General features: G+C 35.9%; 2 protein-coding genes across 3 annotated transcripts in view; one reads left to right on the top strand and one right to left on the bottom strand.

Annotated features, from left to right (window-relative positions):
• Positions 1–10,416, top strand: part of Cralbp (Cellular retinaldehyde binding protein) — a 33,930-nt gene extending 23,514 nt beyond the window's left edge. Inside the window, exons 2-7 of the mRNA XM_034983468.2 lie at positions 753–979; positions 1,784–1,943; positions 3,591–3,652; positions 4,790–4,983; positions 8,597–8,713; positions 10,146–10,416. Coding sequence (XP_034839359.1) covers positions 766–979; positions 1,784–1,943; positions 3,591–3,652; positions 4,790–4,983; positions 8,597–8,713; positions 10,146–10,406 — 1,008 coding nt within the window. The 5' untranslated portion in view covers positions 753–765 and the 3' untranslated portion in view covers positions 10,407–10,416. The remainder of the gene's footprint in view (positions 1–752; positions 980–1,783; positions 1,944–3,590; positions 3,653–4,789; positions 4,984–8,596; positions 8,714–10,145) is intronic.
• A 3,149-nt stretch (positions 10,417–13,565) lies between these two features.
• LOC138404511 (peptidoglycan-recognition protein SA-like) lies at positions 13,566–26,922 on the bottom strand. 2 transcript variants are annotated; one of them, XM_069508723.1, is made up of 5 exons: positions 26,722–26,922; positions 21,913–22,158; positions 20,690–20,874; positions 19,641–19,776; positions 13,566–19,149 (listed from the first exon to the last, which is right to left on the bottom strand). In XM_069508723.1, exons 1-5 carry the CDS (start codon positions 26,741–26,743, stop codon positions 18,983–18,985), a joined length of 756 nt encoding a protein of 251 aa, XP_069364824.1. In that variant the 5' UTR covers positions 26,744–26,922; the 3' UTR covers positions 13,566–18,982. The 2 variants fall into 2 exon arrangements, with proteins under 2 accessions (XP_069364824.1, XP_069364823.1); XM_069508722.1 differs by lacking the exon at positions 26,722–26,922 and adding an exon at positions 23,019–23,142.
• Between the last annotated feature and the right edge of the window lie 256 nt (positions 26,923–27,178).

Below are 27,178 nucleotides of genomic sequence, written 5' to 3'. Positions count from 1 at the left end.
GACGAAGTCGCGGGCATCATCTAGTATAATCTAAGTGGAATAAGTTACCCTACTTACATGATACAAATTCATTTCATTTCATTTCATTTCACGCGGCTAGTCTAAAAATACATCCTTAAGACTTAACTGTAATTCGTGAACAAGGTTGCGACCGAAACCTAGATCTTTAGAGCCTAGTGTAGATTTCCTACCAAGGTTAACATAGGTACAAGGTAAGTAGGTTTACTACTGACTCTTATGTATCTATATTAAATTACAACAACCTGAAGTAATCTGTTGATATTTAAAAAAAACCGGGTTGAAATGCCATTCAGATCAGAGAAATGCAGACTATGCGGATGTGCGGGGTGTCCCTAGCCCGATTGCCATCTCGACCTGTCGCGTGCTATAGGTACTCGTATTTTAAATTACCTAATGTGAAACTGAACAAATTAGTGCCAATTGACTTAATGAAAATTCGTAATCGACGAGGCCTATAAACCACAAGCAACAGATTGGTTGCCAAATCTGTTACTTACACTTGTTTTAATTTTAAGCAATGTGTATCAATTTCAGCAAGGCGTCCATTTTTAGGCTTTAAAAGTTTATGTCACCTTTCACGTAATTTTATAAGTGAGGGTTTCGTAGGTAGGTTCCTACCTCGTAATAATATGTACCTCCTCTATAATACCTCAGTGCAGTGCGTAGTACACAGAGATCGTTAGTGAATACCTATTATGTTTTGTTTAATTCCTGTTTTATTTTGTCCGCAGATAAAAAAATAAAATGACGACAGCGAGCGTTTTGCTCACGGTGAGCACGACGTGGGGCGCGAATAGCGATATATGTGACAAGGATGAGAGAGTCGGCAGATCTATGAGGAATGTAGCAGCTGTAGCCGCGAGGGAACTAAGAGAAACACCGTCAACAAGGGATCAGGCCCTAAGAATCATGAGAGATTGGATTGAACAGAATGCCGACATCAAAAATGTTAGAACTGGTAAGTCGTATAGCTGAATCATATATATAACAACTTCAAAACTAAGTCCATTATCGGTTATTATTTTCATGGGCATTCCGCACGCTTGTAGAGGCTATCTAAACAAGGGCCACTTGACAATTATTGAAGAGCACATTCATAGCACATTGCAAAACTTATTTGATTTGAAGAAGAGAAAGTTTCTATTTCCAAATCTTAATTCAACCATTTTTAGGGTTTCATAGTAAAACAAAGAATAGTCATAAGAGTAACGAGAAATATTAAAGTCCATTTCATTAGTATGTCTGTAAACCTGTGTGTTACAGCCATTTTTAAAATAAACTATTAGAGCAATAAGATTGAAATTGAGTTCAGTTATATAAAATGTATTACCGCTACAAACAAAAATATTTATAGTATGAACACGTTATGAACAGACAAACATTAAATTATATTATATTAATTTTATATTATGAGATTAAGACGTCCTCCTTGAATGCTGACAGTCTTAACCTTGATTAATCAACAGCTGATTATTTCTTAATTAGGTATGTCATTGATTAATTTGAATCACACAATTAAAAAAATTGAATAACACTTAGTTTTATCATAGATATTACTTATTATAAAACTTATTATATTACTTATTTACAAAAATAATACGAGAGAATCCTCCCGTAAAAATATTGACTTAAGTTGAAAAAATATGTGACCTTTGGGTTTAGTACCCAAAACGATGGCACTATTGCCTTTTAAGTAGCCCCAAGCCAGATCTTCAAATTTTGACCTCTGTATGACAAGCTTATTGTGTGATATTTCTTTCAGATGAATCATTCCTACTACGTTTCCTCCGACACAAGAAATACAGCATCCCGATGGCACAACAGACTTTGCTGAAGTACTTGAGCCTAAGAAAATTCTATCCTAGCGTGTTTACTAAGTTAGATAGCGAAGATCCCACACTAAGCGAAATTATCAGCAACGGGTAAATATTCGTATATCTTAAGCCAGCTATAAGAACCTACCCAGTATCTATATACCCACCCCTCTACAGTGGTAAAGTTTCGTAACTTTTCGTAGTCTCTTATGCTTAACAAAGCCATAATTATCGCGATAATTCTGCGGGTAATCAACGCGTTAAACTGATTGGCCACACTTAACGGTTAACTTCTAATGCCAATTGGATTGGAGTTAAAATCGTCTAATGCCAAACGGCAATATGAATGCCGTTGTTAAATTATTGCGTTAGGTCGTGGCACTCGTGGCCACACCTACAGTTAACGGCCATTAACGAGTTTATGGCAGTCCCTTTGCAGTGGTCATAAACTGACATCGGATGGGGAAGACCACGACACTATCTATATTTTTTTGCGACGTTTGCGGCCTGTCTTGGCGCAAGTGTAGGTGTACTTACCTATTTTAAATGCGGAAGTGTGTTTGTTTATCTAAATATATAAAAGGAAAAGGTGACTGACTGACTGACTGAGTGACTATCAAACTACTGGACGGATCGGGCTAAATTTTGGCATGCAGATAGCTATTATGACGTAGGCATCCGCTAAGAAAGGATTTTGAAAATTCAACCACTAAGGAGGTTAAATAGGGGTTTGAAATTTGTGTTGTCCACGCGGACGAAGTCGCGAGCATAAGCTAGTCTGTCTATATGCAAGTTTTTCACATCCCATCGATTTTATGAAATTTGGTACAGAGATAGCGCAACTTTTTTCACGGAAAATTAGTTTTCACGAGATTAAAAAAAACCTAAAATACAGGCAGACGAAGTAGGAAGTGGATATCATAATATTCAAACGTCAGTGGTTACGGATTCAATTTCCGGCTAAGTCAGTTTAGGAAACGACCTTTTACTAATTTGGCTCTGCTCTAGGTGCTATTTTTTATAGATACTAGGTACCTATTTTCGGTCACAGCTAGAAATATAGTCAGGTCACGCCACCAAAAATCTATAATATACCTACTTACATGTAGGTAGGTAATATTTACCATCGTTTTACCAACGATGCTTTTTTAAATCTTCAGTCTCATACATTTAAATGTTTTAAAGCAATTGGATAAAAATATCCCTTATTTCACCTAGATAAAAATCATCCATATATAAATCCTTACCAAGATTTATAAAACAAGCTGATACATTTTTGGATTTATATCAAGTAAATAATTTAGTATCATACCTATATCGTTATTGATATAATTATATTCATTACAGTAATGAAGATCAGGATTTTCTATTGTTTGATCATCTATACCTACCTACACTAATCTCCAATGGCGATATTGGCCTCAATTTGCAAAAATGAACCCAGTAAGATAGTTACAAAACCAGGCATCCGTATTGAGCAACGAAATTGCCCAATTTACGCGTCTTTTTAATTATTATTATATACGCACATACCTACCTAGGTGGGAACGCAAAACTCGTTCAATACTAACCTTTGTGTAAATGTGATACGATCCATATATGCATTATATCTACAGAGATCCGTATCATTAGTTATTCGAAAGTTCCCAAGGCCAGCCTTGAACTCCTATAGCGTTGCGGCCGTGTTATATAAATGAAATTTTCTTCGATGACATAATTCTGTTTGAAGTTGCAAGACAATTTCCTAATTTCAAGGTACATAGCGGTTTCGCCGGTCCGCGACAACAAGGGTCGCCGGGTCATCGTTTACAACATGGGTAAGTTCGAGTACGATGACACGTCTATTACCTACTAGACGAATTACATAAGGCTATGCTATGCGACCAGCTTTGTTTGTTGAAGGGCGCGTGCGAATGTTTATTTTTTGCTGTGCTATTGACTTTGACACTTTGACTTTAAGCGCGTGTTCACGTCGAAAGCGCGAGCGCGGACGCGGTGGCGACCGCGAAAGTTGTTGTATAGAATCGCGTTCTGTTTGTACGTGAATAGTCCTATTTCACATGTTTGATAAGTATTGTGTTCACGAGCGTGTTGCCCCGCACCTGTTTGCAAGCGTGAACTCGCGCTATAGTATCGGTACAAACCTATCTGCGGAGGGGAAGCGTAGCGGCCTTTTTTAGATTCTTAAAAAACACGGTGGAAATCACGCGCTCTTTTTGTGTTTCCTTCGTGTTTTGTTTTTCAACGTACCAACAACAAAAATAAGGGCCCCAGGATTTTACTCTGGTGTGTTCCAACACCAAGACAAGCAATCTGTGACTTTATTAGTGTTAGAGGATAGGTTTGTACCTATACGAAGTACGTAACTTAATGTATCCTCTAAAACTTTAAAGTTTTTCCGCACTAACCTCACGTGATTGTCGTTTATAGCGATTTGATGCTAATTGTGATAATGTGTTTGTCAAACAATTATTGTTGCATGCTTATATTTAACTCACTAATATTGTGCCTATCTCAGTAAGTGATAATTTTTTCATTAAAGTTCAGGGTTTGAGTAAGACAAAGGTTTTCCAAAGTGATGAAAACATCAATCAAATCAATCAATCCAAAGTATTTTGTTTGTGTTTACAAAGAATTCACCTGCCACGACTTAATAATCCGCAAGTTTGAGACGGTCATTAGCATTAACAATAGTTAATGCTAATGACGTTCTCAAGTGGAAACACGCCAGGTAATATTGAATGCACTATAACTCTTCTAGTTAGGTCTGGAAAGGAAGATTGAGCTCTCTAAGTGGCAGCGTGGCGGTTGTAAACTGTTTCAGGCTATCCTGTTTCTACAGCCACTCGGTGTTTTCCATCCATTATATATGGCCCTAGCACATCTTGTGGCCCTTGCGGGGTCTATAGGATAATCAACTGCATTTTACAAAATTGTGCGTTTGAATCTCGCAGGTAAATTCAACGCAGTCAAGTTCAACTGTTGGGATATGTGCCGCGCCCATATAATAGTTTACGAAGCCCTGATGGAGGACTCTACTGACCAGATCTTTGGCTTCACACACGTTGGCGATGGAAGCGGTTCAACGACCGCTCACGTCACGTCATGGAACCCTATTGACTTCGCGCGCCTTTTGAAATGGGGAGAGGTGAGTTTTATTGAACAGAATTGGGACTTGGGAGCCTCCTCATTTTTGAACCGAAGCTTTAATTGACATATTTGGTATCTATACCTATCTCACAAAAAGGTCAAACGACCGAATGCGGTGATTAAATGCACTTCATTGGCTGGGCAGCGCGTATGGCGTTGTGGTCTACGGACTAAACCCTTTTCATTCTGAGAGGAGACCCGTGCTCAGTAGTATGCCAGTGATGGGTTGTTCATGATGATGATGATACTCGTATGTGTACCGATTACCTTGGCACAATATCGACTCAAAATACACCACACCTCATAAAAAGCTCAATTACGAAAATTTCGTAACAAGTTCCGAACGCCCGAAAAAGAGGTTTTTCATGTTTAAATATGCTATCGATCAGTAGTCCTCGTGGCAATTACCGATGAATCACGACGAGATGAGCCTCGGTGGCATCTTTACCCTTATTTGGAACATTGTGAAGGCCTTAACCTTCTTTTTAGGGTTCCATACCTTAAAAGGAAAAAAGAAGCCCTTATGGGATCACTTTGTTCCGGCGCTTCTTTTGCTTGTTCTCAGGTGGAAGAAGCGCCGGAATTACCAGCTCTTAGCTTTAAGTTGTGATGTGTGGCATAATTTGTATTAATAAACGTCTTTTCTTTCTTTCTTTGTCCTCTGTCTGTCTGTCTGTCGGTCTGTGAAGAAACACACAGGGTACTTCCCGTTGACCTAGAATCATGAAATTTGGCAGGTAGGTAGATCTTATAGCACAAGTAAAGGAAAATATCCGAAAACCGTGAATTTTTGGTTACATAATAATAATAAAAAAAATGTGTTGTGAACTAATAATTAGTAGTTTCAACTTTCAAAATAAGATAACAACACCATGTGGTGTATCATATGAAAGGGCTTTACCTGTACATTTTAAAACAATTTTTAATTTTACGCAAAATATTTTTTGATTCATCGTGTATAATGTCGAAAAAAATACGGAACCCTCCGTGCGCTAGTCTGACTCACACTTGGCCGGTTTTTTGTTCAATAAAATGATTGTACCTATACCAATTAAAGAAACGGTGGGTGGAAAATAAGGTAGTTATGCTGAAATAATACCATACTAAAAATTGAGTTCGACGACTTTTTTCGATACTTGCGAAAATTACTTATCCATATTTTACTAACTGATGCCCGCGACTTCGTACGCGTGGATTTTGGTTTTTAAAAATCACGTGGGAACTCATCAATTTTCCGGGCCAAGTACAATGAAAAGTAGCCTATGTCCTTCCCCGGGATATAACCTAACTCTGTACTAAATTTCATCAAAATCGGTTGAACGGTTGGGCCGTGAAAAGCTAGCAGACAGACAGACAGACACACTTTTGCATTTATAATATTAGTATGGATTATATGACATAATGACATCGATCTACAAGTATAGCTATAGTGCATAACTGATGAGTAAGCTCCTGCTGACAGTTGACTGGTAGTGTATTATTTATGACAGTTGAGGAATCACTGAGCTCTTGCGTTCTTGTGTAGAGTTATTACACCCCTCCCGCACCGCTCCACTACCGCAGGAACCTACTCAGTATGTTTTATGCCTGTAATTGTAGATCGATGCATGGTGTCATATGGATCCGAGACATGGTCGCTAACTGTGGCTCTCATAAGGAAGAGATTTAATCTCTCATAAGAGAGAGAATTAATCACGTAAACTTAAAACTAAAGCTACCAGGGTTCCAAACGCTCCCAGGTCATGCAGGTATTCGATCCGTATGTGTGTATGTATGTTCGCGGTTATCTCAAAGACTAATGAACCGAATTTGATTATTTTTCCCCGAATGATATCTCGTTGAAAAGGTATTTTAAAATAACCGACGTTTTATTCTGGGGTGGGCCTCTACCTGGTTTCCCACTAGCTGCGCCTTCCACCTCCGCCCTTCCTCTTTGAGCTGTTTGGGATTCGTAGAACATAATATTTCCAACTATGTATCATGGTCACAGTTACAATAGATTTTATCAACGCGTAATATCGAACCGTGTTAAGCTCAATTAAACACGGATGAAGAAATTTTTCCAGTTTCCTGATTTTCACGCATGTATGTTTTTATTTACATTTTATCGCATGAATAAGAATTAGGTAAACTATTTCAGATACATCCTTTTATACGTTCGTTTTTTGAATATTATATTTATAATATATATACAATTTTTCCATTTATTTTGTGTTATTGAAAATATTACAATAAAGCTTAAAGCTAGCCTTATCTAATTACTAAACAAATCATGCCCCCGTGGAATGGTGCCAAAAATACTAGCTGCATTTCCGAGCTTGACATATCTTATAATATGATTAGATGATGCTCGCGACTTCACGACAGGTTTTCTTACTTAGGTGATATGTGGTTGCTTAAAAATTCAAATAACACCGAAAAGTTAGAAGTGCGTGCCCGGGATGGAACGCTGGACGCCACGACTGGGAGGTTGACGTGTTATCCACTAGGCTATCAAGCCGGCAGATCAACGTAGACGCCATCTGGAGATACATTGGTCGCAAAACTATATCGAAATTACTAAGAGTTGTATTGCGTGATTGTATCTCTGAATAAGTTATTAATTTGGTTGTAGAACACAAGGCTACGTTGCATGTTTTAATAATTGCCTATGCCGATTGAATCCTTGGCATTTGACGAAACGAAAGTTTAAATATAATCAATTCAGTCACGCCTATTACTTTAAGTTCAAAGTAGGCTTTTGACAGGAGCACGTAGCTTCATTTAGTTTACAACACTAATAATTAAATATCATGTTAATTAACTCGCGAGATGCCTGTTACATCTTGAGAGACTTGCGCATTTTGGGTGCCACAGAGTAGCGGATTGGAATTTAGAGCAACCGACATACTTAGCTCAGCGGGTCGCGAAGCTGAAGTGGCAATGGGCAGTGCACATAGTTCGAAAACCCGATAGACTTTGGGATCCCAAGGTGGTAGAATGGGGTGTCGCAGCCCGCAGGCAATCGCTTGATTTAGGTAGCACAAGACTATGGTGTGTCTAAGTCCCTACAAGAGACCAGCAGAGGACGTTTATCGGTTAACGTTGATGATGATGATGATGAATGTAGGCTGCACCATCAAGTAGATACATCGTCTAATTTGCATGAAGCTTGCAAGACAGTGAAAACATTTTATGTTCCACTATTCAGCATGTTTTTGATGTCCGTGTCAATAAAGTCTATTTGAAGATCGCGATCGATTGTATTATTCGAGTGAAGCTTTTTTTCACACAACAGCTGGATATCGTCCATACTAAGTAATATTATAAATGCGAAAGTTTATCTAATACGGTTTTGCGGCCTATCTGCTTTAATGATTTTGACGAAAATTTGGTTCAGAGATAGCTTGCATCTCGGGGACGGACATAGACTACTTTTCATCTCGTAAAATCAAAGAGTTCCCACGAGATTTTTAAAAACACGTAAATCAACGCTAGCGATGTCGTAGGAATCGGCTAGTGATTTATTAAAATGTCATCATAGTCATCATGACGAACCCACTGCCAGCCCACTGAGCATGGGTCTCCTCTCGGAATGAGAAGGGGTATTAAAATGTAGCATGTTGTTTTAGCAATCGTTGCCGATGCGTCACAAGGAGTTCCAGCTGGTTAATGTGCCGGCAGCTCTTAAGTACATCATCGACTTCGCCACCAGCAAGGTCTCCAATAAGATGAGCGAGAGGTTGCATGTAAGTCATTATCGTTTATTTCTACATAGTAATAATATAAATAAAACAAAGTCGCTTCCCGCCGTCTGTCCCTCCGTATCGCTTAGATCGTTTAAACTACGCAACGGATTTTAATGCGGTTTTCATCAATACATAGAGTGATTCAAGAGAAAGTTTTGTAGAGGTACTTTAATGTTGTTTTGTTTTAATTTATTCAAATAAAACAAAGTCGCTTACCGCCGTCTGTCCCTCTGTACGCTTGGATCTTTTAAACTACGCAACGGATTTTAATGCGGTTTCATCATCAGATAGAGTGATTCAATGATCGAAGGTTAATACGTATAGTTTTTTCTTAAATTTAGATACAAGTTAGCCCTTGACTGCAATCTCACCTGATGGTAAGTGACGATGCAGTCTAAGATGGGAGCGGGCTAACCTGGAAGGAGTATGGCAGTTTTTATTAAACCCATACACCTTTAGTTTCTACACGGCATCGTACCGGAACGCTAAATCGCTTGGCGGCACGGCTTTGCCGGTAGGGTGGTAACTAGCCACGGCCGAAGCCTCCCACCAAACCAGACCAGAAAATTAGAAATTATAAAATTCCAAATCCCTGCCAGGAATCGAACCTGGGACCTCCCACTAATAAGACCACAGCACTTACCACTGCGCCAGGGAGGTCGTCGAATCGTTTAATATTGTTTTGTGTTATAAATCTCTTGAAATATGACGATAATAATAATTGATCAAGATGTGGGAAGAAATCAAACCGACTAAGAGCTTTCATCGAGAATCCTGTCTTATTCTTTGAAATATAACATAATTACCTCACTGATACTTCATCTACGTTGCACTAGGCTTGTACAGTTCAATTCAATCTTTTTGTGGGCTGTAAAGTGAGCTTCGAGGTACTACGGAAAGACTGACAGAAAATTCATCACAATTTTTTTAATTACCGTAAATACGAAATCCGCTTGATCAGAATTAGATACTAACACGTTGATACAGTTTAAAAATTAATTCGTGTGTCCTGAATTATTATTAATATTGCAAATCAGAGAAAACTAAGATTAAAAAAGATAAATTAAAGTGGCCGAAACACGAAACGTACCTATATAGAATAATAAAAACAGGTACCTAATAAAATAATAAGGTAATTGACCTCTAAAATCTTATGACGCACACCAACTTGCCGTTATTAAGGAAATGTTAGCAATGCGACGAATTATTATACATATTCATCCCGTATCGGGCAAATGTTTTTTTTTTCCAAGCAGAACTAGGAATACATTACTTAGGTCTCTTTTCTGCTACGAGTATTAAAAAAAGAAAATTGATAGTCAGGGGAGACTGTGGACTGCCGACAGAAGTGATAGTGAAAACTACGAAACTGCAGTGTTCCTTTTTGGAGTCGTATCTAGTATGAAAAATTAAAATTTCATAATATTTTCAGATTCACACAAACATCAAGAATCTCCAAAGCAACGTGGACTTGTCCTGTCTACCAACAGCTTATGGAGGCCACATACCTCTGCAAGACATGATCAAGTTCACTAAAGACTTGTTGGCTGAGAAAAGGAACCACATCCTCGCTCTTGACGACATGGTAATCCTGAACACCAAAGGAATCGTGTCTACAAGGAAACCCGGTAATGCATTGAAAGCAGACGCCGTGTCAGTTGAGGGTAGTTTTCGAAAATTGGAAATAGACTAACTGTGATCGCTCTGAATATATTTTAGCTTAGAACTGTTAAGCATTTATGGATATTTGTCTAGTTTTGGTTATTTGTGAACTGTGCCCTTATAAGCTTAAGATTAAAAGCGAAAAACTTGGTACCTACCCGAGCTATGTCTAATCTATAAAGAAGATGACATATCATTACGTTTACGCGTAAACATTTTGGTTTGGTTTGGTAATTGCTCGTAGATAGGTAGCTGTTTTTGAGATACGTTTTTATAAATCATTATGAACAAAACAAAAATTTGCTCAATCATAGCTTTCGGCACAAGTCTGAGGTTACTACATAAGTATCGCTTGTACGCAACGTTCGCAAAAGGGAAGTCTAGGTCCTTTTTTTAAAACATATTCAATCGTAGAAAAGTTAGACGTGATACCTAAACATAATTTTTATTTTTTTATTTCTTTATTCGTTTTCTATTGATTGATTTTTCGGATTTTTCAATGACTTCTACTGAACCGATCTTGAAACTCCGTAGTTAGACTTCCATGAATATATATTACCTACATACATCTACATAATATTACTAACGAAAGTAATACTACTTATGCAATACTGATATCTATTACTGAAATAGTTGAGTTGAGTTTGAATAGAGAACGGAGGATATATCAATTATTCAGAATTCACGATAGTTATCGGTTATTGTTCATTTACTTGTTATATCTATAGTTAATGATAATTATGTAGGATTTAGTAAATGGGCTTTCAATAAGTAAACGCAAGAAAGGGTGGAGACTGGATATGTGCGGGAAGCCTCCGCACGCGTTGATTTTTTTCTTCTTAGCTGTAAAACCAAGCATTGTCGCTTCTGGTAGAATACATTTACCAGGCTGGGGCCAACCAACTCTACGCTACCTATTACCAACGACGGGTCATTCTGACCTCTGCACCACTTACCAACACTTTGTGTGATGGGACAGAATAATCGTCACCATCATCACCATCATCATCATCAACCCATCGCCAACCCTCTCTCGGAAACTCAGAGTCGGAATTCCCCCCAGCGTTGGTCCCACTAGTTAGATACCCTATCTAAGCCAGTAAGCATCGGCAAATCACTTACCTATTTATTAAGTCAGTAAAAAATTGATTAAAAATGCTATTCTATATTTTAAAATGAAACCCATAGTCAGTCTTGCGCCAGTAAGATGTATAGGTACTTCCTACTACTGTCTATGATAAAACCAGATTGTGTTTTTTACTGTTTAGTTATCTTTTACAAACAAACGAGCGTCTGAAAAATCGGCGTCAGTCGGTAGTTCATAATATAATGCGAAAATTTTGAAAAAGGTTCGCCATATTTGCTGTGTCAACTATCATGTCAAAAGTAGGTCTACCTACGGTTTACCCATGGGCTTTCCCACCCTTAGCCCCTTAGATTAAGGACTAATATAGTACTTTTGATATGACAGTTGACATAAAGAGAAAAATGGCGAGTCCTTTCTCAATTCTCATACCTATTGCGTTTAAAAAGGTTGTTTGATACAACCAGCCGCGAAAATTCATTTTAGTTAGTTTTTCGAAAATAGTAGACTAATCATACATCGAAGGCTTATTGTAATGAGTTTTGCGGGCATAACATTTAAGTATGCATCTACATGTTTTTTCATAAAAACTTTGGTCAAAAATACTCATTTACTACATATTTGTTCCTGACATAATTTTCTGAAATTTCCCAGATTTGCACAAAAATGTATCTGAAAAAAAGTAAATGAGTATTTTTGACCAAAGTTTTTGTAGAAAAACATGTAGATGCATAAATGTTATGCCCGCAAAACTCATTACCATAAGCCTTCAATGTATGATTAGTCTACTATTTTCGAAAAACTAACTAAAATTTGAATTTTCTCGGCTGGTTGTATCAAACCACCTTAATTTATGCTATATACTTAGCTTGTTTCAATTCATGTGATACAAAACTGAAGGGTATACTTTAGTGAATAATTTGACGAGTAGGTTTAAGAATATTTATAAAGAACGTGTTATAATTATCCTGTATTATTATAATATGCCTATTCTAAAATTTTATGGTACCTACTTAAATTTATAACCAAATGAAATTAAAATTTTAATGGAATGAAGAGTGTTGTTTTATTATATAGGTAATTTATTTCCTAGATGATGGCCGCGACTTCATGTGCGTGGGTACAAGTTAAAAAAAGTCCCGCGAGGTTTATCTGATTTTCCGGAATAAAAATTATGTATATCTTCTCTATATATAAAAATGAATCGCAAAATATATTTATCTCTTGTTGACACGGAATTATACAAACGATCGATCGTAAGTTTCTTGAGCGATAAAATAGTCGATAGCTATATAAGTCGCCTCTTCATGGCAGTGGGACTAGAGCCTTAACCGCTTTCCCTATTCAATAACTTTGTCAACAATACTACATATTGGGGCCAATTCTCTTGTACACAATTTCTAAACCTAAACTAAATTAACAGGTCTAAATTTAGTCTATCCTTTTCTGCAAGCAACATTGTGAAAGGGATAGCTATAGATTTAGACGTATCATTTTAGTTTAGTTTAGAGATTGTGTACAACGGAATTAGCCACATTATCTACTTACTTATTACGTGTAGGTACGTGAAAGTTACCACCTGTAAGTTTAAATAATATCTTGACATCATTTTTATAGGTATTTTTAAGTAGTGTTTACGTAAATGCGTTAACAAATATTAACATTAACAGTCAAGTAGGTGCCTACTTTTCTACCAAATTTAAAAAAGTGAACGTTATTTGCGTAAGTGTTAAATATCACTATGTGGACTGATTTAACACGGATTTTGTCAAACGCTTGTAATATTTAACTCCTCGCGCGCCATTTTATCTTTTTGTTTCAAATTTCATATCAAAAGTACGATTTTAGTCGTTATTTTAAAGGTGAATCATACTTATGACATGCCAGTTGACCCATAAAGTTAAAATGGCGCCTGGTGAGGAGTTTTACCCCCTTAGGGGTTGAATTTTTAAAAATCCTTTCTTAGCGGACATCTACGTCATAAGAGCTATCTGCATGCCAAGTTTCAGCCTGATCCGTCCAGTAGTTTAAGTTGTGCGTTGATAGATCAGTCAGTCACCTTTTTCGTTTTATATATTTAAAGATATTCAAATAAAACTACAAACGTTTAAGTTTATTTACTTCAGTTTTATTATAATGTTTTGGTTTAGGTATATGGCTTTAGACATTTCCGATATGTGCGACAAAATACAACTGTATAACCTATTTTTTAGCTGACTTAATACATTTAAAGAACGCAATCGCCATATTATTTACCATGCCTAGCGATCCCGCGAGTAGAATATAACTACTTGTTTACTTTTTAAGTCACTTAAGTAAAAATAGATTAATGTTTTCCCAAGTTTGGATCGGACCAATGCACGTTGCACAGCCCACATAATGCTCTTTAAGTCTTTACACACTCCATCCGATCTGAAACCGAGAAAATTTAGATCTATGTAGAAAGCACACCTCGAATCCGGATGTAGATTTTGTACTGCGTCCGTTTCGACGGATGTTGACGCACCCACCACCCGCATGACGGCTCTGATTCGGGTCGGACGCAGTGCGCAAGCTTTCATACTTAATTCGGTCCGGAAACAATGCTTCGAATTGAGATACTCTCGGTTTCGGAAAACGAAATTCGGATCTAATGCGCTATCAAATAGTACTACGGCTACTTCGGATCGAGAATTTCGGCTTCGGGATGCAGTGTGTGTAAAAAAATGTTTCCAGTTTTAACTTCTAACACATAAAAGGAATTTACTCTACTGGCAAAAAATGGGACTGCATGAATTATGAATGATTTCTTATACAATGTTATTTTATTTCTTAATGCTAAAATCATTATATAATTATGAGCTTATTAAATACTGAGATAGCTTTATCAAAAATGCTAAACAAACAACATTTAAATAGCAATATAGTGCATTCGTTTTGAGAACGCACTCACTATATTTGCTCTGGCGTCAACTGTCACGTCAAATGACGATTTCAGACATAACGTTAATTTCTTCTTTTCTTGTCTATGGCTCTATGTACTGCGGTTTTAACGTTAATTTATAGATGTACCGTACTTTTGACATGCCAGTTGACAAATAGAGGAAATATAGCGAGTGAGTTCTCAAAATTTATCATTATAGTAACTGCTATTGTATTTAATACTTTCGTTTGTTCGATCCCATGCAATCGAGCACATAACTCTTAGAACAGTCATAAAGCGTACATGATCATTTTTTAACTATTACCCAGTACAGTTCAGTTGTCCGGTCAACTGAACAACGGAAAATATTTTTTTCTGTGGATATATCCATTTAAAAATACAAATTCAGTGTGGAAATTAAAAAAATATATATTTTACGTGGTCTGGTTGCCTTGTTTATGGGAATATATTATAATCTACAAATATTATGTGACATTATTATTTAAATCATTTGCATTTGTTTTTTATAAGAACTACACCTCTGAAAATCGGATTTAGTTTTATATAATAAAAACATGTATAAGTTATTTTGTAAAATCCTCCCCAGGGTGGTAAAATGGGGGATGAGAGTTTGTAAGGGCAAGTTTTAATTGTTAACTTGAAGTCTCGAAGGTAGGTTCTCGTTAGAGGGTAGGTGTCAGCTAAGATTTTTATTACGAAACTCCACCCCTAAAGAGGTAAAATGTGGATTGTAAGGTTTAAGTCTTATGTTTTTGAAGTAAGGTATGAAAATCAGCATTAAAGTTACAATCTTTAAATAATAAAAATCTGTATAAGTTATTTTGCTAAATCCCACATTATGGATGGTAAAATAGGGGATGAAATGGAAATGAAATTTGGAAAATAGGTTCTTTTGAGGGCGTAGAAAGTATCAGCTAAGATAGATTTTGCGAAAATCAACTCCTAAGTGGGTGAAATGGGGATAACTGTCCCTCTAGAATTTCTCTCTAAACATCTCGTTTTAGTTTTACTAGACCATAAAATTTTATCAAAAAGGTTATCTAGCTTAAGCACTAGATCTTCCGTGGTCCGGTCAACTGTACTATGGATTAAAAAAAATGTTTCATAGTCTGGTTTACTATACCATGGATAATTTCTTTTATCCATAGTCCGGTTGACTGGACAACTGAACTGTACTATGGGTGAAAGATCTATATATAAATGAGAACCAAAATACGTTTATATGAGGGCGCTGAGGAAACTTCCTTTAAAAAAGGGAACTTCGCGTTTGCATAAATATCGGTAAGCGCAGAATCACTGGGTTGTTTACAGAAATTGGGGCCTCAGTACGCCTGCTCTAAGGTTTTTATGCTCGGTGATTAAGGTTAAAGTTGTGTTCACTAACAGTAAAACTTGCACTGTTTAAAGTTTAAATACTTAGAGCAAATAAACTATTGCAAGTTTTGTATACTAATACTTGCAGATATTGACACGTATGATATTACAACGACAGATGATTTCTGTAAGTTTTATTGCTAGTGGACGATTATAATAAAGTGAACCCCTTTATGCACGTAGGATCCGCGGGTTGGGCCAACGTGCAAGGGCCACTTGGCGTATTTGGCACAACATCTGGCCCAATTCTTATTTTAGCCAGAAGATAATGGTACCAAATTAGTTGTACGATCTTCAAATAAGGCCCTAAAAGAAGAATCTAAAAATAAGAAGTTTTTTTGCAAGAAAAATTTTACCAAATACGTAGTGACGCATACATTAGAATTAGAGTACAGAACCATTTGAAGAATTTTTTTGAAAAAACAAATTGTTTTACTGCATAAAACTTAGACAGTTTTAACCGTGTAAACGGTTTTTAACCGACTTCAAAAAAAGGAGGAGGTTCTCAATTCGTCGGAATCTTTTTTTTTTTTTTATGTATGTTCCCCGATTACTCAAAATGTCGGTGCCAATGAGGTGCCATTGTGGAGTCCCATAAAAATATGAAGTCTAGACGATTCGCGCAGCTAAAGCTAATTGGCACCGGCACCAAAAAGTATTATTATGGAACTATATTAACTCTTGTATACATAATATATTCGGTAATAAATTAAATTATTTTTCAATTTTTAGTGTTTATGTAACGAAGTCGGTTTTTATTTTTTTTGTAAAAAAATTTATACGTAATGTATGCGCTACTACGTATTCGGTAAGATTTGTCCTATAAATGAACGTGCGTATTAATACCGTGTGAACGGGATCTAAACCATAATATTTAACTGGGAACTTTATAAAAACCATATCAATTTTAAACTTGCCAATTTAGATTGAGATTTTTGTACAACATGAATTGGTACCATTAACTGGAAAATAGTCTTAAAAATAATTAACTATCGAAACCAAAACAAAAATAATATATTATATATCTTTAAAGTTTTACTTACATAACATTTTTTTTTTCAAAAAGTAAAAAAATAGTAACTTCTGTCTTTTAACTAAATTAATTTGAAAACAGTTTCAATATTAACTTACAAAACAAACAGAAAACATAATATATTATGTCTTTAGATAAGTTTTATTTAAACAAAAATCTATTAACGATTTTCCAAAAACTAAAAAAATAGTAGCACCATAAACTTGAAAACTAACTGTCAAACAAAACCAAGAAGAAAGACATAATATACTATTATTATCTATGAATAAAGTCTTTCTTATTAATATTAAAGATTTTTTTCAAAAAGTAAAAAATAATACCTACCTAGTAACTATATACTAGCAAAGTCGTAACCAGAAATCAATTCGGAAGAGGTTTTTACAGGGCCAATCGATCACAGAAAAAAACAGGATACAGGCAACAATAAATACTTCATACATCACACTATTATCCATAGAGATAGTATTCATCCAATCTCGGCTCAAAGGTATGGATAGCGGCTTTCAATTTTTTTTGGTTAAATTTTATTTAAATTTGTATTGAATGTAAATAATATGACTAACATGATACTGAAGAAAATATGTGCGCGAGGGTTTCGTACTAAGTAATTAGGTACCTTACAACGTTACTTACAATATAAATTAAGTAGGGCAAGCCATGCTTAGGTAAAGATACGGTAGAAAAGTAAAAGACTGATATATATTGACGGAAACTACGTATACTAATGCAACTGCAAGGAATTAAATTTAAAATTAACATTTAAAAAACACGTCAAGATTTGTTTATTTGCTCGCATTTGATAATAGTTTGAAGTACTGTATCCTGATTTTTTTTGTGACTGTGTAAACCATTTTTTCTGTAATAATTTTTAGTCATCAATGACTAAAATGGTTTCCATATTTAAAGCGAATTAGAAACAAACATCATCACAAAATGTGGGTTTTAATAAGTAAACAACAATGGTGAGCTCAAATGCTATAATCGTTTTTTTTTTAAAGAAAAAATTTGGGATTTTCAAGAAAGCTTTATGACTGGGATTCAGTTTCTGGATTTGAATCACTAAAATTCCTCTTACCTACGGCTATGATTTCCAGTATTCTAGCACCATTAACTTACAATGACTTACAAACATTTTTGGTAACTAGGTTTACAAATATTATCAAAAACAAAAAGGGAAACAATGCAAATCCTATGCTTACAAAAAATTGGAAAAATCCATGGAAATTTCCATGGATTTTTGCAAGAATAAATTATTACACAATTTATTTTTAGTTTAGACAAATCACAACATTGAACATGCTATTGTTATATCCTTACATAAAGTACTTTTCATTCTTACAATAAGGACATCTTAAAAGAAGAATGCCCAAAATTAATCTGAAAAATAAAAACTTCGGTCAAAATAATTAGTAATATTAAGTAGATTTGGCAATAGAAGGTCATCAATAATGCATTCATTTTCTCCGAAATAAATATTTAGTTCAAAGTCATGCAGATTTTCGTTGTTTTAAGAAGAATATCTTCGAAGCGCACTCTCTGTAAACGAATTTTGATTCTTATTTGAATAGTAGGTAATCAATCAAAGTTGATGAAATTTTGTAGAAATGCTCTATATAGAAACTAATATTTTTACCTGTGGTAGTCAGTTTCCTTAAAGTTGTTTTAAAATAATACAAGCTAAAAATTTACATGCACATCTTTGAGACAGAAAATTATCATTAATTGTTGGGGGAATCTGCCAAATTTATTTGACACAATTGCCACATATTATATTAATTTTTACAATGTATCTACAAAATTTCATTGAGTTTGATTGGTTGGTTACATTTAAGCAAACTGTTTGAAGCGCGCTCCAAAAACACTCCTCATCACGTCCAAAGCTACGCAAGACAGAGCTTTTAGCCAGTTTGTATAATAATATGACAATTGCCACTGATAGTAAAGACATATCACTGCAATAAATTTATTATTTATTTTCTTTTCTAATTTAACAACAAAATGACCGATTTGCATTATTGCAGCTTTGAGCTCGCGGTAGTCGTTCGATGATTAATTTATGAGAAATCAAACGTATATTTGGAGACCTTCTATTTAATTATGGTCTATATAAAATATTTTAAATTTCGTTGGGGGTTTTTTTTTGACATTCTCCTTTATTAAGTAAATTAATAACAAAAATTAAAAAGAATATAGTTAGCCTGACTTTATTTTTTTCCACTGAGGAACATCTTTAAACTTATCAAAAAGGTTGCCTTTTACAGTGTAATTTTTTGCCAGAAGGTTTTTCTCCAAAAAATCTGTTATCAAAGTTTTCGTCATTGCAATTTGTTCGAATGTTGGAGCTTCTTTAACAAAATTACCTGTAATGAGAATTATTTCGTATCATATTCTATTATCGAAATTGTACGAAACTGCGATTACGCCTGCGATAATTTGGGTTTTTGAATATACCAAATAACACACAAGAAATTCCACTCATATAAAATCTTTTTCATTATTATAATCACTTTCTTCAGCAATATAAATTTTCTTAAATGCGGCGCTTTATAGTAACAACATATTCCAACATCCATGCAGGGAAATTGTATAATAGGGATATGGTCAAACCCCGGGAGATGTTAAAACGACAAATCAATTTGGCCATTACACTGAACAATGATATACAATATTGAGCATAGTTTATGAAATGTAACGCCGGACCGAACTCGCCGACTTTCTTCTTCACAAAACACAACAGTCCACATAATTTTTTGTCCAGATTGACATGTCTAGTGCACAGTGCATAGAAGTTGTTGTACTAACACCAGAACTGTATCTGCGAATAAATTATTTTATATATATTATGTCTTACCTATAAACGCCAGGAATAAAGGTTTCAGATCGGAGTTCAACGGCGAAAGCTTGGACCAGCCCAGCCCTTCGTACGCAGTTCCGTCGCTAGCCACGAGGAAGTTGTACGGTAGAGAGTCGTTGGAGCCAAATTTTTCCTGGAAATATAAACAAATTAAATTTTAATTTATTTCAATGACGTTTAGCTGACCCGAGCATTGGCTTCTCATTCACTAACTCAGTTTTTAACGCTGAATGATAGCCAGCCCGGGCCCGGTATTCGATCCCACGCACGCATCGTTAATTTTTCGGAGTTATGTGCGTTTTAAGCAAAGATTTTTCTTTAACAGTGAAAGAAAACATCGTGAGGAAACCTACATCCTTCTTCTTATTCTCCATGTTCTCAAAGATATGTGAAGTCTACCAATCCGCATTGGGCCAGCGTGGCAGACTATGACCTAAACCCTTCTCACTCTGAGAGGAGACCCGTATTCAGTAGTGGGCCGGGTTTATCATGATGATGATGATGATGAATATCTTCTATATATAAAAATGAATCGCTAAATGTGTTCCTTCCTCATCGCAAATCTCGAGAACAGCTGAACCGTTGTTTATCTTAAGTCCTGCATATTTAGCACTAGATGATGCCCACGATTTCGTTCGCGTGGATTAAGGTTTTTAAAACTTCCATAGGACCTCTTTGATTTTCCGAGATATAAAGTAGCCTATGTCCTTCTCCGGGATGCAAGCTATCTCTGTTCGAAATTTCGTAAAAATCAGTTGAACGGATGGGCCGTGAAGGGCTAGCAGTCCATGTGGATTAAGGTGTTTTAAAAATCCTTTGGGTGTTTGATTTTCCAGGACAAAAAGTAGTCTGTATCCTTCCCCGGGATGCACGCTATCTCTGTACCAAATTTCGTCAAAATCGGTTTAACAAAAGCTAGCAGACAGACAGACACACTTTCGCATAATGTGCATAATTTCGCATAATTTGCATGGATAGTTTGGATACCAGTTATAATTTAAAGAAAAAACATAATTTTTAAAAATATAGTATTAAAAGTATAGTACCTTAATTTCTCTTAGTACAGGTACACAAGACTCCAAACTGAAACACTCTCCAGTACCAGTTTGTTCTATAATAACAGTCTCTGCATGGAATGGCTCTTTCACGATCCCTGCTTCACCTGGCTGGTGCACTAGTGATTTATTGATCTGAAGCGCTGGAAAATCTTCTACTGGTGGAAGAGTATGATCTAGAATTTATTAGAAAATATTCATATTCACATTCATTTCTTGATTACCTCACAGGCACAGTGGAGAGCGCTGTGGTGTTATAGTTGGGAGTGGGAGGTCTAGGCAGTTCAATTCCCGGCAGGGACAATTTGGGAATTTATAATTTCTAAATTGTCTCTGGTCTGGCTTTTGCCGTGGTTAGTTACCACTACACCGGCAAAGCCGTACCGCCACACACTTTTGTTCCAGTACGATGCCGCGTAGAAACCAATCAGAGGAATGGGTTTACTAAAACTGCCATACCCCTTTCAAGTTAGCCCGCTACCATCTTAGACTGCATCATCACTTACTACCAGGTGAGATCACAGTCAAGGGCTAACTTGTAATGGAATTTAAAAAAAAACATTTATTTTGCACTTTTAAAATCACACACAGTTCTAAAGTTATTACTATAAATCGATGAACAAAAAGCAAAGTAAATTTTGAAGTCGGCGCCAAACTAAAAAGGGGAAAAATAATAGTAGATAACGATTTTGGTACATAACAAGAAAACAAGTTAACCTGTGTTTAAAATTTCAAACCTCTACATCACCGGGAAGTTAGTTTAAAATCTTCCAGACAGACAAACAAACATACTGGCAAGAAAGCGATTTACTAAAAAAAAAGTGTTGAAAATACTTTTCATTTTAAAGTTTTTTTTTATAACAACTCAGCTTTATGTAGTTTTGGCATAGGGCACGGACAATTTCAAAATCAAATAAAGCCGAGTTTAAACTGTAAAAAAATAAATGTCTTGACATTAAACATTCTTATATCCAATACCAGCATATATATTTTAGTTTTCTTCAGTTTGCTTAAAAGGTAAACAAATCGCAGAAACGCGTAAGCGACGCAATTATCCCGGCGCTTTAGACTTACTGGAGTTAGTTTGTTCACTAATCATGGTTTCATTGTCAGTTTGTGGGAGCAAGGTCGTATGGGTCGCGTATAGTGCACCTCTTACGCATTTCGGCGAGAAGCTTTACCTTTTCTTTAACATAAGGAAAAATGTACTATACCTTGATTATACTGCAATACCAGCAAATAAATCCCTATAGAAATCCCCCCTAACAATGCAACAACCAGCAACACTATAGTTGTATAATCTACGACTGCTATGCCTATATGTTGATTATTTACGGATGGCTCATTGCTGGGTGGATCCAGGAGGGGGGTCTCTTCAGTTGCGGTGACAAATATGTTCCTAACCAAGTCTTCTTCATCATCACTTTCTTGGTGATTGTAATCCCACAGAAGGTTAAAATCTGTCAACAATGAAAGGTATAATTTAACATACGATAGAAATAATCGGTGTCATCATCATGACCAATCAGCGGCCCACTACTGAGCACAGGGCTCCTCTCAGAATGAGTAGGATTTAGGGCTTAGGCCATAGTCTGCCATATTTAAAGCAAGTGATGTTTAATTGCTTAGACATAACTTCGCATAGTTTATTTATTTATTTATTCCGATACAAGTTAGCCCTTGACTGCAATCTCACCTGATGGTAAGTGATGATGCAGTCTAAGATGATAGCGGGCTAACCTGGAAGGCGTATGGCAGTTTTTATTAAACCCATACACCCCTTTGGTTTCTACACGGCATCGTACCGGAACGCTAAATCGCTTGGCGGAACGGCTTTGCCGGTAGGGTGGTAACTAGCCACGGCCGAAGCCTCCTACCAGACCAGACCAGAAATTTAGAAATTATAAAATTCCAAACCCCTGCCAGGAATTGAACCCGGGACCTCACACTAATAAGACCACAGCGTTCACCACTGCGCCAGGGAGGTTGTCGGGGAGTTAGAGCAGGTTGAACCCCGACAAACATCTAAACCTCTAAGACTATCACCGCTAATTATTAATTAAACGAATTAAAAAGGAAGTAGGTACTTAAATAAAAGGATTGCAATATAATTATACACGTAAATGAGATACATCTTCTTTCTATAAATAAAAAGCTGAACCGATTTCGCTAATTCTTTTTTCATAATATTCCTTGAAGTACGAGGATGGTTCTTATGGAGAGAAAAATTTAAAAAAAAATCCAGAAAAAGAATCGACAGTTTGGCGGTACGAAGTTCGCCAGAGCAGCTAGTAAAGAATAAATTAAAACAGATAGCCACTTGTTGTATTAGAATCAGGAAATACTGAAGGAGCATCTTTGCTCCAACTATATAACTTGAGCTCAATCATGTTTCGTTTTAATTTGCAAGGATTCAAATCAACACATTCACTCAGCACCACAACCGGGACTTAACTGAATCGCCACATTGAATTGAAAAAGTAATCAACAGGAATTTGATGTATCATATAACAATACGTTTGGTATTAAATGTCTTCCATAGCAAATAGTTTATCTACAATACCTATTTTACAGTTGGTCGTACAATTGAACCAAAATATTTTATCTGATGTTTGATGATCTTAACCATGCTCAATATATTATTTATTCTAGTAGTAGAACTAACTACATCTTCAACCATAAAATTACAGAATTTTTGCTTATTTTGGGGGTCCGTCCCCGAAGGGTGCCAACGGAACTGGAGAACGGAGACCCAAAGTCAAAGTCAAATTATTTATTCAGAAGCTGATGCCCGCAACTTCGTACGCGAGGATTTAGGTTTTAATAATAATATTATATAATTTAATAACAATAAATCTTGTCGGTACTCTGAGTTTCCGCGATAAAAAGTAGCCTATGTCACTCTCCATGTCTTAAATTATACCCATGCAAAAAGTCACGTCGAGTCGTTGCTCTGTGATTGAAGGACAAACCAACAAACAAACATACTTTCGCATTAGTGACAGGTATCATGTTACGCGGGGTACTGATAGGTAACACGTTGCACTTACTGATGTTCAAAATAGTTAATTTGTAAGATGATATAGTGGTGTTAATTAATTACGTACTTAAAACTAAAGCTACGAGGGTTCCAAACGCGCCCAAGTCTGAGAAGACCCCCTAAAAACAAACACAGCCGGGTATTATTTTTATTATCACCTCTTTACAAAATCACTTAAACCTATTAGAATATCACAAAGCTGTTAAGCAACTCATTCCCAAGCTTTCTTATCATTTAAATAATCCTTTACTCCACTAGTATCTTTCAAATTTCAAGTTAAAATAACACTAATTAAAACTTTCAACTCCAATTTTACCACCTCTAAAGGGGGTTTTCCAAAATAAATTATACAGATTTTTATTATTTAAAGCTGTTCAACTATCTAACTTCAAAAACATCGGACTTTCATAGAACCTACCACCCCCCACTTCACCCCTCAGGGGAGGATTTTATCATAACCGTTTCTTAGCTGACACCTACATTCTAGAAGGAACCTACCTTACAAATTTCAAGTTTTTAGGCTATAGTTTATTAGATTTCGTGATTAGTCAGTCAGTGAGTGAGTGGTATTTCGCTTTTATATATAATAATATTATATAGAAGATAATTAATAATTATGTACATAGAAATATGACACCCAGAAGCAGGACAAACAATATTCACACAATGATGATTTCAGTATAGAACTCAAGCTCATGGTTTCGAAGTCACTTATTATAAACCACTAGTAAGCTACAGGTGGACCAGAATCTCATGAAAATTAATATTGAAGTGGGATGCTGGAGTTAGCAGGGCTGTACTCTGTGAATATCCTGTGTACATAGTGCCCTGTGGTGAATTATTAATATTCAACACAGATGGGCTGTTCTCGGAGTACAGTGTTGCTAAACTTTTAATTTCATTTCATGAGATTCTGGCCGACCTATAACAAAACAGTCAAATGAATTTTCATTTTATCAGATTATATCTATAGATCATCATACTGTTAGATCACTGTTAAAAATTGATTTATATTTTTAGGAACAATATAAAATTATTAATTTATTTATTGCAGCTATTTTGATCAAATTGATATTTGATGCATTCATAGATAGATATCATTTAAGTGTGGTTTTAATGTCAGTCTGACAAATTCAGATGTAGGTTACGTACTTAAATAAATAAAATAAAACATAAAAATAAAAATAGCCTTTATTATCTGATCTACTTATACATATATTACTAACTAACAGTATTACTAATTTCCTATTCTTATTTTACTCTAAAAAAAATTGGTACCACCAGCACTAACTTATGGATCAGGTAGTCCTATTTGGACATAGGCCTCGTCTAAAATTTGCCATTTTTCTCTGTCTAGTGCCAATCTGCGCCATCCTTTTGGTAGGTCATCTTCGCATCTCCTTTGTCACCGTACTCTCGTTCTCTTCCCATCTCTGGGGTACCAGGATATAACCTCTTTGGTCCATTTTTCCATGGGAGATCTAACTACATGGCCAATCCAATGCCATTTAAGTCTGCTAATTTTCTTCAAGACATCTGTCACACATGTGATATTTCCAATTTTGGTCAGTCTCCACTTATCTTTAAGTTTGATATGCAGCATGCTTCTCTCTATCCCCTGTTTATGTACTTACGTTCCCTTAATTTCGCTTTGGTATCTTTTATATGAAAACCTTCGATTAAATTTTTAATGTTGTACAGAAGCAGGCGTTACTTTGCGGAAGTCCATGATATACAGTGAACCAAAAGCTTAATTTGCTGTAATCCGCTGAAACAAGTCGAATCTGTATGGTGCAACATGCAGCATGCGAAATACACCGCCCGCCCTCCCACTGCTAAACATGCAGGAAGAAGCAGCCACCAGGCAAGCAATACGCACCACCACCACGCAGCACCACACAAATCCCAAACACAATCGACGCACGCTTCGCCCCGACACCGGAGCATGCTCAGGAGATGTAGACCTCACAATGCACAATTGACTTTGCAAGCGTGGTGGTGGTGCGTATTGCTTGCCTGGTGGCTGCTTCTTCCTGCATGTTTAGCAGTGGGAGGGCGGGCGGTGCATTTCGCATGCTGCATGTTGCACCATACAGATTCGACTTGTTTCAGCGGCTTACAGCAAATTAAGCTTTTGGTTCATTGTATAAATTTTTAATGATTTTGGTGATTATAAATCTAAAGGGTTTTTTATAGAATTTGGTGATTTATGAAGTTGAACGTAGTGGTTCAGTTTTCATATATATTGAATGAGAGGTTAGACATCAGTTCAGGTTAGAGTTCAGCAGTTAGGGTAGGTTTTGATGCCATGACTAAGAGCAAGAACACCCATGATTTGATATTTGGATTTGACTTAGGGCAAGGAGCGCCTGCGACTAATATGATGTGATTGATTGGAAACACAAAGATGTTTTAATTTTTAGAAATGATATTTATAGATTTTGTATTGAGGGTAGTTTAATTAAATTGGTATTTGACTCATTCTTCTTCTTTTCTTGTTTAGTGGCCTTTTGATGTCATTTAAATTATGGTTAAAACACCATCTTGAACGTATTGATATTAAAATTACGATACCTATTTATAATATTTCAATTTTAAGTACATACCTGACATGTGGTAAAATTTAAGATCAGGCTAGCGATACGACGGTAAAATAAATTCCGTCACGTCGGTCGGCTACACTTCCAAAGTTTTACTAGTATTCTGATAAAGGTAATACTAGGGTAATTTCTAAGAATAATCTTCACCAAACTAGATTCTAATTTACTAAGTTATAAATATGTCACACTGAATTAAATTAATAGGTACCTACCTACTTTTAGTTATTTCCAAAACAGTAAGTCAGACATTGATTCGTGGGAAACAATATCTTAGATATTATAACAGACTCGTATATTTATCAAATAACAAACGTTTAAAAAGACAAAAGTAAACTAATCTATTTTGTAAGAGTATCTACATCTAAATTGAGGTATCCACTTACCGTATTCTGAGCCCAGGGACATAATAAAGGCACTCTGTTTTCATTCTATTACCTTAAATAGAGTATTTAAATATAGTATACGTTAACGGTATACAATAAACGATAGCAAAATTAACAATTTATTTATTTTTTCTTTGTTAGATCTTATTCGATTCAAACCTACAACTTTGGCACCCTTGGAAGTTGGCACCGCTCTAAAAAAGAAACAAATTCAAAGATGGCGTCTGTGGCGGTGGATGGCGATTGGCGCCAAGCGGCAGGTATCCATATTTCCATAATCTGTGCATGAAATCGTTCGAAGTCATAGACAACTGCTTTTCAAGAAAACACTACATAGTGGTGACGGGTAACTTTAGAAATATTGTGTTAAACAGTGGTCGACCGGTTCAATGGAATGGAAATAATGGAATAAAAATATATAAATGCAATAAAATTATGGAAAAAACTATTTTTGAAA

Source organism: Maniola hyperantus, chromosome Z, assembly GCF_902806685.2.
Source record: "Maniola hyperantus chromosome Z, iAphHyp1.2, whole genome shotgun sequence".
NCBI lineage: Eukaryota > Metazoa > Arthropoda > Insecta > Lepidoptera > Nymphalidae > Maniola > Maniola hyperantus.
The sequence above is the reverse complement of the archived record's forward strand: the minus strand, read 5'-3'. Positions and strand labels throughout refer to the sequence as shown.